Source organism: Leishmania donovani, chromosome 2, assembly GCF_000227135.1.
Source record: "Leishmania donovani BPK282A1 complete genome, chromosome 2".
Taxonomy (NCBI): Eukaryota; Euglenozoa; class Kinetoplastea; order Trypanosomatida; family Trypanosomatidae; genus Leishmania; species Leishmania donovani.
Window position 1 is genome coordinate 251,227 of NC_018229.1, and position 13,380 is coordinate 264,606.

The following is a 13,380-nucleotide window of genomic DNA, read 5'->3' on the forward strand; positions in this document are numbered from 1 at the left end:
TTGGCCTCCTCCCACAGAGTGGGGGTTCTTGGACCCCCCCCCCGACCACCCCGCACTGAGGCGCTCCCCCCTCCTCACTCTTCCCGTGCCCGTCATCCGGGTGAGGGTGAAACACAAAAAGTTGGGGGAGGGAAACGAAGCACATGAAGATACCCGTCGCTTCATACATGCAAGACAGAGAAAGATGACGCACTAAAAAAAAAATAATAAAGACAACCCAAAACGACACACACACACGCATGCGCACGCGAAAAAAAAGAGAGAACGAAAGGTGAAGCGTGGGTGAGGAGTGGAGCCTGCAGCGGGAGACGCGCTGAAGATCGTAGCGCAGAATGATATGTTTGGAATGAGCGAGAGAAGATAAAGGAGCGCGGGCCAGGGGAGGGGTGGGATGAAGCAGGAAGATCCGATATATATATATATATTAATAATAATAATGGAAGGAAACAGGGATTGAGGCACATCGACATGCAAAAGAGGGGAAAAGGGGGGAGGGGGCGATGGAGGTGACGACAAGCAAACGAAGAGGAGGAGGAGCAGAGGAGGACAGCAAAGCAGAAACATAAAAAAAGGAAAACAAACGAAAGAAATCATCGGCAACAGAGAAAACCAAAAGAGAGGCAGAGAGAGAGGAAGCCAGACATGATTTTTGTGTACAAGACAGTCGACGAGACCTTTACAAAAAGTGAAGGCCTCCGGCCAGCAAAGACAGCCTGTCGGGGCCTCCAACGTACATGCCAGTGAAGGCGAGTCACTTATGTGTGCGTTCGTCAGTCGCCGTCTCCCTTTGCGTTCTCTTTTTGGTTCGTAGGTCGTTTTTTTTTTCGCTTGTGTGTGTGTGTGTCGTTGTTGTTGTGTTGTGTTGTTTTGATTTCAGGTGCAATCCTTCACGGAGAGATGCAGCATATAGGTACGCACAAGAACGCAGGAAAGGGATGCGGAAACATGGTGGCAAGGCGCAAGACAGGAGGGGGAGGAGGGAGGGACTCGCAATGGAGATGAACAGCTGGAGCTCTACAGAAAAACAAAGATGACCACATACGAGGAACGCGTGTCGTACACGCCCACCGGGAAAAAAAAGAGGCGCGCGAGCGCGGAAACAAAGACATTCGCCGCAGCGCACACACGCACAATACACACACACAAGCGCGCTAGAGATCGCCCCACAGGTCCTTCGGGCGCACGTACAGAGAAACCTGAAGAAAGTCGCAACGCATCTCTTCTCTCAAGCGCGCGGGCAATCACGTGCAAGGTAACCCAAAAAAAAAATGCCAACACAGCGGAGGGAAGAGAGAGGGAGAGAGACCAGAGGGACGGTTGGAAAGCGTGAGTGGCACAAGCAACACGACAACACTCAGAGGAAAAATAAAATGAAACACAAAAGACGGAGGGAGTGGGAAAAGGCACGAAAAACAAAAACGAAAAAAAATGTGCAGCAGGAGCATCCTCAAACGCGAAAAAAGAAAACGAGAGCAAAATCGCCACAACGCAGAGACACGGACGTCGGAGTGCCCTCCCACAATGAGAAAGGGAGGGGGAAGAAAGAGGGGGAGGGGGTAACAGAAACACCACGAAAGAGATAACATCTAAGAATATGAAACATGCGCACCATGAGAGGGAGGGAGAGAGAGAGAGGGGGGGGAGGGAGCCAAAATGTAGCAGTGCTTCCTCGCCACGCCCTCACAGAAACGTGGAAGGGCAAGCGCGGCAGGCGTGAGAGGGGGTAGCGCTTGAACACACGCGCAGACGAAAGGAGAAGTACAGATCAACGGAGAGAGGGAGGGGGGCGGAGGCCACCGCTCCTCGAAGCGTGTGCACAACGCAGACACGTGAGCAGCTTCCTTGTTTCTCTCGAAGAGAGGGGGGGAACAAGAAGGAGAAGTAGATGGCGAAAGAAGCGAGAGCACACACACATATATATATATATATCGATAAATATATCATTAAACAGAATCGAAAAAAAGGGGGCACAAGAAAACAGCAGCGGCACATGTCAAACATGTGCCCCCACCCCCACCCCACCCACCCGTTGACGTTCGGGAATGACGCGCGTGTGCGTCTTGACTGTTTGCAGCACTCAAGACGCAAAGCTGTGAGACGAGGGGCTTGGGTGTACGACGGAAGGAAACGCCTGCCCCAACGCAATCCAACAACTCCTTAGCGTGGACCATCAGCTACTTCGCCCGGTCCCGGCCTATGCGGTAAGTTCCGAGTCCGGCGGCGGCGGCGGTCACACCAGTTTTGACGAGTCGAGCGATTGAGCGCTTCCGACGGAATGCAGGTCGAAGCGGTCACCGGCATTCGCACAGTTCATGCCCCCGTTATTGTTCGGTCCGTTGGAGCTGACTTGGTGATTGCCACCGAGGCCGCCGGCCCCGCCACCCGTTCGGCTGCCAAGTCCGTTGCGGTGAAGCGCTTGCTGCTGCTGCTGCATGCGACGGCGACGCGCCACCACCTCCACCATCCAGTCATGAATGGAAGTGTCTCGGGCTTGCAGGATGGGGTGGTAGAAAAGCTCCGCTGCCGTGCTGCGCTGGTTGGGATTGCGCTGCAGACAGGCGAGGAGGAAATCGCGTACGCCCGGTACGTCGCATTCGATGGGCAGCTCACTGTTCTCGCCCATGGCGCGGTAGTAATCGCACATTTCTGGAAGCCCCAGCGCGTGCTGCGGCAACTCCACAGACAGCACCTCGGCAGCGATGCAGCCGATAGACCACACATCACAGGCACGCCCGTACGGATCGCCGACCAAAATCTCAGGAGCCATGTACGCGAACGTGCCTCTGATAAGCCGAAGGTCTCCACCGTGCTTGTGCACAGCCGTGCCAAAGTCCGTAATCTTGATGTGCCCCTGGCGAAAGAGGACGTTGTCCGGCTTCAAGTCGCGATGCACGATGCGCATGTTGTGCAGATAGGAAACGGCACTGATGATCTCCCGCAGCAGATGTTTGATCTCTGGGGGGTTCACCAGCTTTCCGCTGTGAATCAACGATCTCAGCGAGCCGCCGGTACAGAGCTCCATAAAGATGGAGATGCAGTTATCGTCACGTTCGCAGTAGTAGTATCGCACAATGTTGGGATGCTGAAGTGAGCTCATTATCTCCACCTCCTGAGCAATGTCACGCAGCTGTGAGCCGACCGCGGTGGTTGCCCCACCCACCTCTTCCTCCACTGCTGCCGCCCTGGGAGACGTTGCGGAGTTCGCGCCCGCTGCAAGGGTGCCACTGCCGCCTGCACAGGCCCCAGCAACTCCGCTGTTGACTTGCTGTTCCTCATCTTGATTCGAGTCCTCCTTCAAGTACATCCGCTTCACTGCGCACCTGGCACCTGTGTGTTCCATCTCTGCCTCGAACACGTTGCCAAAGGCACCTCCACCAAGCCGGCGGCCGAGAGTGTATGGTGGGACTTGAAAAGGCTGCGACGGGCACTGCTGCTGATGTCGCTCCTGCTCCTGCTGAGGAAGCAGCGGGGACGAGACACAACCGTGCTCCGACTCCACGCCAATGCCAGCCAGCAAGAGAGCGTTAAGGGAAGTGGAGGAAAACGGCACCAGCAGCCGGGCGGAAAAGGGCACGCTGGCCGGGTATGCCATCGCCGAGCGGGAAAAGAAAAAGACGGGCCGCCTCTCCACCTGCAGCCACGAAAGCGCCGTCTCCAACTCTGCAGATCCCTCCGCCACATCAGGGGCATGAATCAACACCACCCCGAAACGCTCGGAACCGCGATTGAATTTGTTGAGTGCTTGAAGGTTGCTGACGCGCAACAGCATAAAATTGCGCTCCCATAGCGATGACGCCACTTGAGAAAGGACACCCGCATTCCTGCAAAACAGCAGCGCCGTGACGTTGACATTCTCTGGCAAGTCATCGAGTTGCTGTAGCGGCTGCTGCTCCTGCATCACAATCTTTTTGCCGTCGCGCCCTCCCCGAGTCAGCTGCTCCTGTCTGCCGCTTCCACCGCTGTCAGCGGTGCTCGGCCTCGTCTGAGCTCCAGTGGCGCCACTGGTGCTGCTGGGCGTCGCTTGCTTTGTAGGACGCAGCGCTTGCTGTGCGTTCATGCGTTCGTGCACCCTGTGAGACTCCCGCTGATCCATGTGCGCCTGATGCTGCTCGAAGGTCCCGCGGCTCAGCAGGAGTCTATTTTCACGATCTTCCTCAAACTGCTGCTTGGCTTTGTCACCAGCCTGCAAAGAACGGCTGGTGAGGGAAGCGTAGTTCCCATCGGCCAGTGTCATATCATCTTCAAAGCCGCCCCCTGCACCGCCGTTGTCACACTTTCCACTGTGAGGCCGATCCGATAGGCGATAGTAGGGCGGCGCGTTAGTAACCGGGTGGGTGCTACCCTCCGTCAGAGCTCGGAGGTTGCGTACCGCAATAGATATTTCATCCTCCATATACTCATCATCGACACCTGTGTCGTCATCGCCCGCTGTGTAACCCCTGCAACCGTTGTCCGCCGCGTCCCGAGACGTCTTCACCGCACCGCGGTGTCTGTACCCGCTTCTACTGCCCACATCTCGTTTTTCCGCCATTTCCTCCTCCTCCATCTTCTTCTGAGCTGCGCGCACCACCTCCTCGCGGAAGTACCTGGAAGCCGCGTCTGCGTACGTGTTGTGATGCAACACAAACACTGCAACCACGTACATCAAGACCACCGCTACGCTGAGCATCGTCGAAAATACAACGCAGACGGCTTGGGTGCGGCCAAACACCGCAAGAAAGACAATGCAAAGAATCGAAACCGTCAGTAAAGCTATCAAGACGCACGTGACGTCCCATCGGTGTTGTGCACTTCCCAGCCACTGTCGCACCGAGAGCAAACAGGTGCTTCGAAGCTGGCAAGTCTGCTCTGTAGAAATGGCGTCGAAAAGGCGTGACGAGATGCAGTCAAACTCGGCACTGTAGGGGCCTTCCTTTGCCCATGTTGCCGCAACATCTGCAACAAGCGAGCGCAGCCTCGGCTTCGACCAGCTCACCAACAACGGGTTCAAGTACACCCCCTCCAACTCGAAAACTGAGAAACTGATGCGATCCTCAAGCACATGGAGTTCCTGCTCACGATTTGGGGTCCAAATTGAAGCTAGAGAAAATGACTCATCACTTGAGCAGGAGCGGTTCTCCTCGAGAGGGGTTTGAGATGTTCGGCGCTGCAGTCGAAGCTCATTCCACTTGATCATGTTGGCAAAAAGGTAGAACAAAGAAGGGACGCACAGCCACTCTAGCTCGCCGCGATAACTACCAAAGGAACGCCCATCTACAAGACTGTCTGTGTTGTACTGATCTCTGTCGCCCCCGGCAACATTGTCGACGTTGCGCGCATGCAATTCTCTTCGCGTTGCACTGCTTTGTGTTCCGAAAGCTTCATTATCATACCCGTAGGGAATGTCGCTGATAGACCCACTGTCACTTGCCCTACTTGCGCTGTTGCGATGATGAAGGGGATTTGGAACTGTCGCTGCACTGTTCACGTTCCCACCGTCACCCTCACACCCCCTAGAGGAGCCCGCCTGATCCTTCTCAACCACGCCCAACATCTCTCGCAGAAACTGTGCACTTCGTCTGTCGCGACTAGTGCCTTCGCGAGTGTCAGTTGTAACAACATCACCAGCGAAGACACTCGTATTCGGCAAGCAGCCTGTGCGAGCGCTTGGAACCTTTGCCTCCGCAACGTCCCCGGATCCTGATGCCCCTCCCCAGTCGCTGTCTGCCAACTCTGTCTCGACGCGCCCAACAGGCAGCGTGCGGCTAGCAACGAGTGCTGTAGGACATATGCCATGGCTTCGGCGGCGCGGCGTGTCTTTGCTCGAAGAAAAGCGGCGGAGTTGATTGCGCAACGGCTGCATAGACTTCTCCGCGTGAGCGGAGCTCTTTCTTGCGCCAGAGCCACTCTCACCATACGCTGTGGAGGCCACTGCTGTCTCAATTTTCGCCAAAGGGTCCACTGCTGCGGTTGCCGACGCATCACAGCTGGGAGGAATGCGAGAGACACTAGTGCTGTCACCAGAGGCGGGTTGTTCAGGGGTGAACACTGACTTTTCGACGCCCTCCAGATTTATTTGCACCTGTCCATCTTTCTCACTGCCATGCTCTGACAGTTCACGATGCGGAACGAAGGTGTCCATGCTAATATCTGATTTTATGTATGAGCGGCTAGCCAAAGCGCAGCTATGCTGAGCATGGCCATTGCCACACAAATTCCCACGACCCTCACGGTCAGAACCCTCAGCTTGACGCTGATTTCCACTTCCCTCAGATAAGTAACTGTTTTTCGAGGCAATGTCTCTGCTACGCGCAGTGCACCGCCCTGCGACTCTGCCATCGCTTTCTTTGCGAATAGAAGAGCATCTTCTTGCCTCTTCGACCTCAGGCAGCCGATTCGTTCCCGGTGCATAGGAGGGCTGCCGCGGCAATTGTGCCGCTTTCACCGAAGCCACAGTCGCGCCTGAGCCAGTTTCGCTCGCTTTGGCGCTTTGCTTACGCGCGCCACCCTCCGAAGTCTGCATTACGTCAATCAGGCGCAAACTTGAGAGTTTACGCTACTAGCGGATGCCCAGCTAAGCTCAGCTGCAGTCGATGCGGTCAGCCCTTGCTGAACCTGCAGGAAAAAAGGGAATAGGTTGCTCTACTGAAAAGCTAATTTTGAAAAGTGTGCGTGAGCAAATTCCACAGGTGCCACAGGAGAGCGTTGACAAAAACAAAAAGATGAGTTTCCTTGTCACTGGCGCGCTACACGCGCTAGCGCTGCTTCTCCAACCTATTGGCACCGGCAATATAAAGAACGCAGACTTTCCAGTTGACCGTCGGTGCACCGCTTCTTTATGGCCAGTATCGCATACGACAGCGCCTTGCCTCTCCAAAAGGGGAAAAAACGTAACGAAGGGCTCCGAGCTATAGAAGAAAGGGAGCTGAGGCTTTCAAGCTCCAGCTCGTAGACCAATGTTCAAGCTCGGCAGAATGCTGTATCTTTCGCCAAGACACCTAACAAGCGGCGAGGGTAAGAAAACAGCCGCCGTTCGGGATTGAGAGGAGATAGAGCCCAGCGAGTACAAAGAGGGCAGCACAAACGGTGATGTGGTAGAAGAGAGTGAAATCAGGGAGTTTTCCGCATTTAACGAGCGAGACGATTGTACTCGGCTTTTGTTGAAAGGGTAAAACTCACTCACCGCACATATGATGCGGCACCTGGAAAAGACAAATCAGGTCGTGAGCGTCAGCCTAAGAACGATGGTATTTTTCGCGGCATTTGAAAGCATGTGCTCAATTTCACACGCATCATTCTCCTTGTTCTGTTTCCTGTACAAAGGTGGCGATAAGACGCTACTCGCCTGCTACTCTTACCACTCACCACTGATACCGATTCGAGCTCCAGCCTCTAAGCAAATCAACTCGTCACTGTCGGAGCTAAACAGCTTGTAAGAAGCTACAGATGCAAAGTAAAAGCCATCTCGAAAGAGGTGCTATGCGACACTCATTGCTACAGACAAAATGTCTTTCCAATTCTTCAAAAACATGCACTCAAGCGTTACCCCGTGGGGTCGACGATGAACAGAGCTTGAACACTGGGACCAACCATTCTAGTAATAGCCGCGAGACTCTTCATTCATGCTTGTTTCTTCGACTTGTGTGAATAAATACACATCTCTCCCCGTTTGATTCGACAGCTAGAAAGACATGAGACCCTCCCTACCAGCATTAACCCAAGCCTCTCTACAAAGAAGATGAAAGAAAAGGCGCTACTAAAAGCTGAAATCGAAGCTCACAGCTACCGTTGCTGTGGGAAACCACGCCAGACCGCTATAAGCATACTTTACTGCAAAGCATTTTGACAGTCCCATACAGAGAGAAACAGGCGGCACCGTCGGGCGTCCGCTCCCAAAAAAAAAAAAGCAGGATCTCACAAACACCTGCTATCGAGCATCTCTTGTCGTACCATCAGCTCTCCTCCGCCAGCGACTTCATCCAGCCATGCGCGCTTTCACATGAGTCTGGACTCCGCGGCATGATGCCACCGGCAGATCGTTGAAGTAATGGATTTACCGTGAGGAAGCGGCGGACCCGACAGTAGATCCCGCATCCAATTCACCTCACCTCGAACATCCCATTTATCGAGCAATCCATTAGCTGTGAGCCAAAAAGGATAATACGCTGAGGTTAAAAGAAAACTAGTGCCGCTGCAAACAATGGTAGCCCCTCCCACTATCCCACAGAAATAAACATACCTCTAGCTTTCAGCAGATCGCGCTCGATGGCGTGAAGCGATAAAGAACCAGTACTCTTTCAGTCGAGTTCCCTGCTCTCCAGCCGTCATCACTTGAGCTAAGCTGAAAGGAAGCAGCCGCCCAAAACAGCACCGACACGTCAACTCCCGTCTCCCCCCCCCCTTTCTTGTGCGCTGCTCAGATGTAAAAGGCGCCTTGATGCAGTAAAAGTGCCACGAGGTTGCGGCAGCAGCAACCTCTGTTCCGAGAAAGGTTGCACACGCAGCCCCCCCCCCACCTCTGGACAAAAACGGTGTCAACAACGCAGCTTTAACCTCCCAAAAGCCCGCCTTTCCAGACACCGGCAATAAATCGAGAGAATCGCTACTAGTTGTGTGAGACTCACGGGGAACAAATGCGAAGTTCCTTAACCACACCACCGCCCCTTCCCAGAGCAGCGCCACCGCGATCTTGCGGCCCTTCCCCCTAGCACCCCCCCAACAGCCTCGTGCCGAAGAGCGTCTTCAGATCATTGCTTCGAAGAAACCTGGAAGGCACACAGGCTTCAAAACCACAGCGGGGCACTCAAGCAGGCTCATCAGCAATGTACTTTAGTATACGGCAGCCCCCTCACTGCCCCCTTCGTAAAAAAAAATTATGGCACACGCATCGCCACCACGCAATAACGAAGAAAGGGCAGGGCAGAATACCCCAACCCAAATACGCAACCAAGAGAAAAAGCAAAAGAAAAAGCACCAAGGGTGTCAAGAAAGCAGACGCACAAAACCAGCGGGGCAGCACAGGCCTTCCCCCCCTGCGTCAGTTGAGGCCACGCAACCTCCGTCACCCCCCCACCCGCGGCCGACAAAAAAGCATGTATGGCGGCCAGGCACCGACTGATACCCACAACCCGCCGCCGAAAAATAGCACCCACGACAAAAAATAAAACAACCCCCCCCCAACCCCGCCAGTCGGAAAACCCATTTATCCACCGGGAGAACCTTTTTCCCACGCCACCATCCCCCGCACCCAACAGGGGCCACGCCCCCGCCAGGCCACCGGCCCTCCACAGGGCCCCATTGCGTGGCGCGAAGCGGTGCTAGACGCGCATGAAAACATCGCCTACGCACCCACCGGGGCAAGGCCCCTGCCCAAAACCCCACCCACACACACACAGGCCGCCCCACAGCCGCCCCACCAGCAGGCAGCGCGACGGCTGAGCGACACGTTTGGGCCGCACGGGCACCCCGCCCACCATACGGAGGGCACAAACACGTTCACCGCCGCAGGCCGCCCCGGCGCAGCACCGCCATTCACGACCCGAACGCCGACATCCGCAGCGACAGCCAGCCCTGACCCGCCCCCATCTCGTGCGTGCTGGGCCCTGTCACAACGAGAAGCGGCTCGGTGTTGGAAGGGATGGAGGGGGTGAGGAGATGAGGGGAGGAGAGGATGAGGGGCTCCGCCTAGCTTCCGCCAGCGGGGGCCGCCGCACCAAAAACGCATAAGAAATTTTTGATGCCTACCACTCTTTCACGGCCTGCCTGCAAATCGCTTTCCCGAAAACAACGAAGCCCAGAGTTATGCTAGAAGCGTTTTTTCCGCGTTGGAAGCGGCCGTTTGGCATTCATAACGCGCGACAGGGGGTGGCGGGTTCCTGGAAATTTCGGCGATTGGGTTAAAGGGGCGTTCGGCCGCCGATTCGCAAGATTATTGTTTTTGCAGGGGCCCACGGGTCGCCGGAGCAGTGGTTTTTCATTCCGTGAATAAAACAAATCCCGACATTAGAAACACGCGGTACTTAAACATGGGGTTTTATTGCTTCGATGGTGTTGCTTTCTAATTAGCCCGGGCGCCGCGTTGCCTGACTTAACCGTGCGCGTTTCTTTTACGCCCGCTTCGGGGTATGCCCTTCCGCTCTTGCAGCGATTCTGTAGCCGCGGTTTCTTCTGTGATTTTGAGGGCTTATGGAAAGCCCTGTGGGGTTTCAAGGGGGCATATATGTGAAAGAAGGCTGGGCTTGCGGAATGCTTTCTTGTTTTACAACCCACCAAAGTCCCCTTTTTTAGGCAAAAGAACAAGAACGTAAAAAAGAAAAAAAGCTGATCTATGAATATGTGTGTGCCGCAAAAAAAAAAAGCTAGCCTCGTTTTGCGCGCCAGGAGGCAAACAGCAGCTGCTTCTAATAAAATTTCGGGTCAGGTATTCATCCGTTTGTCGTGAAAAGATGCACCCCCAGCGATTGGCCTACATATGCTTTTTTTCGAGGCTAGCAGAAATGGGGGGCGGCTAAGGAACGGCAGGGGAAGAAATGTGTGGTATAGCAAGGGGCGTCAGTATACCTTAAAAAAAAACCGTGGCGAACAAAAAGCCGAAGGCTTGTTTGGGGATCACTTGTCTTCCTAAGCATCCTTTGGGGGTTGAAAATGCCCCCCTCCCGAAAGGAAGGCGGGCCTGGCCCGGCGCCGGCCATTTTGTCCCGGGGGTTTTGGGACCCTTGGGGGGCGGGATGGCCAGAAGAGGTTGCCGTTCCGGGCTTTCTTCCTTGCAAAGAAAAGGTGCGTGGTGATTTTTTTTTGGGCGCCGTGCGCCCGTGGGCGTGTACGCCGGTGTGGTCGCTGGTGTGCCGAGTTTTTTTTTCCGCAAGGGCTGCTTATGGCGAAAGCCGTGAGGGGTGGGCGCTTTGGCTTTTGCGAACTTGGTGCTTTGCCGGAAAAAAAAACCTCAGCAGCGAATACGACGGGCTCGCCAGCCGCGGAACCGAGGGGTTTTTTCGAGAAACCCGGTGGCCGCGGTTTCCAAAAACGGAAAGGCTGCCGTTTTCTTTTTTCTGGCACCCCCGGAAGGGCTGGCGGGGGGGGTCTTATCCAGGCCGTTTGGGGGGGTGGGTGGAACGCGGCGTTGGCGCAGGGGCTTTTGGCGATTTTTTGCGGCGGCATCCGTTAGAATGGCGGTCGGCCCCATTTGCCTTTTAAGAAAAAGCCCGCCAGCTCTTCGTTTTGCAATCCCCCTTCCCGCTTCTCATCGTTGGGGTTGGGGGTTCGTGGGTGGGCACGGGGCTGTCGTGTGGCGGTGCGGTTTCTTAAATGGCTGGCCGCCCCACCCCCGCTTTTTTTTTTTGCAGGATGCCGGGCGACTGCGGTTTCCAAGGGGAATAGGGGGTTTAAACAGCCCGCGGCAAAGGAAAGCCAAAGGCCCCAAAACGGCCAGGCGCTTTTAGGGTCACAGGGAAGCGGACACCGGACTTTTTCTGTTCGCAGGCGCGGTTTTTCGTTTTTAGCACCTTTCATGGAAATAAACGCTTTTTTGGGAGTTGGGGCAGCGATGTCGCTTTCGCAAAACCCGCCATCTTCGGTGCAAAGCAGCTTCCAGCCCCATCTAAAGAAACACAAGCTCTCTTTACGTTAGGAAAAAAAGAAAAAGCGTGATTTCGAGAGGCAGCAAAAACGGCCACGGCACCAAGCTGGCCCAACGCAAAAAAGCCTGATGGCCGGGAGCTGGAAAGATTTCGCGTGGCCAACGGCACGGGACTTGGAAACGGGGCGCCTGCAAGCCCTTTCCCGGGCCCCTCTTTTTGGCCGAATGGCAAAATATTGCCGAGCATGGGCGAAAGCCCCACGGAAAAGAACAAACGACACGACAGAGGCCAAGTTTCCCCCGCCCATCAGGCAGAGCCTTTTGATATAGTCTTTTGCTTTTTCCGGCTTCCGCAGCCGATGCTGTGTTTTTGCTTTTTTCAGGGGCGTGGCGATGTTTGTTTGCGATCCCGCCGTTGAAATAAAAAGAGGGCGGGGGCCAAAAAAAAAAAAACGATTTGCTTCATCTTCCGTATGGGTTAGGGCTAAAAAAAAATTCCCGCGTGTGGTTTGTGGTTTGTGGGGGGGGGGGCGTTGCGCCGGGTTAAGGGCGGCTTTGAGCCGAACGCGGGCACGCCCCCCAGAGGCAAAAAGGCCAGCGCACCCCTTTTCCCCGCCGGACGCGCGAGGGTTTTTCATAACCCATGCAGCCTGAATTTGGCGCGCGCACAACCGGAATCAAATACTCGGCGGGGGCGGTGGGTTTGCGTTTTGGGGGTGGTTTTGGGGGGGGGTTCTGAAAGTCACGTCGGCGCGGGGCCGCCTGAAAATTAGCGACGTGGCGGCCCCGGTGGCCCCTGTCCTTTTGCCCGGCGCGTTCGCATGCTTACAGGTCAAAAAAGACAGAAAACGGTGGTGGCGGCTTCTTTTTTACGGATGCCGGCCGCATTCTTTTTATTCTTTCCTTTTAAACCCTTCGCGTGTTCGGGTTCTGCGCATCGCCGTGCCTAGTTTCTTTCCTTTCGAAAGGCCACCGCGCGGTTTGGTTTCGGTGAAGGGAGAAGGTGATCTGCCGATCTCATGTTTTTTTTTGTTAGCCACGGTTTTGCCAGGCTAAGTTGTTTGGCGCTTTGGCCGAACAGGGGTGGAAACCCTCGGCGGTAAAGAAGGGGGCGGGAAACTGGTTTTTTATCCCCGCGCGGGCGCTTTGCAAAGCCCCCCGCCCCCACCGCGCATTTGGGCATCGGCTTTGTTGGGCGCCTGTCTCGTAACTTCGCGCGTGGGTGGTTGGGGCCTGGTGGCGCAGAAAATTGGGGCGCTTTGGGGGGGGGGCCGCGGTTTTCTATCCCGCGGAAACGGGGGCGGTGCCGGCAACCCGTTGGCCCGCCCCGGCCTTCCGGGAACGTTTTTGTTTTAGGATTCCTAAGCCGCTTCTTCCGAAAATATGGGGGGCTCTGTGGTTTTGGTTTGCTTCTTTTCCGCTTTATCAACGGGGGCAACGGTGACCGGGTGGCGCTGTCAAAAAAAAAGCTCGTGGGTCGTCGCCTTTCGGCGGTGGGGGGCGCCCCTGCGTCCGCGCCGCGGTTCGGGGAAGGGGGTCCGTAAAAAACCACCCCCTGGCGGAGCGTGGCGGCACAGGTTGCGGGGCAAACCTTTTCGAGGCCTCGAAAAAGCTTTTGGCTTTTTCAAAAAGCCATCTTGGAACGCTGTGGGGTGGGGGGGGGTGTCTTCCTTTTTTGCGCCTCCGGGGGGAGGGGCGTTTTTCAGGTTGGGGGGGGGGCGGCCGGTTTAAAAAAAAAACGGGGGTTGGGGCGGGGTGTTCCTCGGGCCTCGGCCCGCGTGGCGGCCCCGCCAACCCGGCGCCGCCAAAACACCCCAAAAGGCCCC

At 55.6% G+C, this 13,380-nt stretch overlaps 1 protein-coding gene across 1 annotated transcript; it reads right to left on the reverse strand.

Moving 5' to 3' along the window:
• Nucleotides 1-2,230: 2,230 nt before the first annotated feature.
• LDBPK_020540 (protein kinase, putative) lies at nt 2,231-5,176 on the reverse strand (the record flags this gene model as incomplete). The annotated part of the gene is made up of 1 exon (XM_003857901.1): nt 2,231-5,176. One exon carries the CDS (start codon nt 5,174-5,176, stop codon nt 2,231-2,233), a length of 2,946 nt encoding a protein of 981 aa, XP_003857949.1.
• Nucleotides 5,177-13,380: the final 8,204 nt, after the last annotated feature.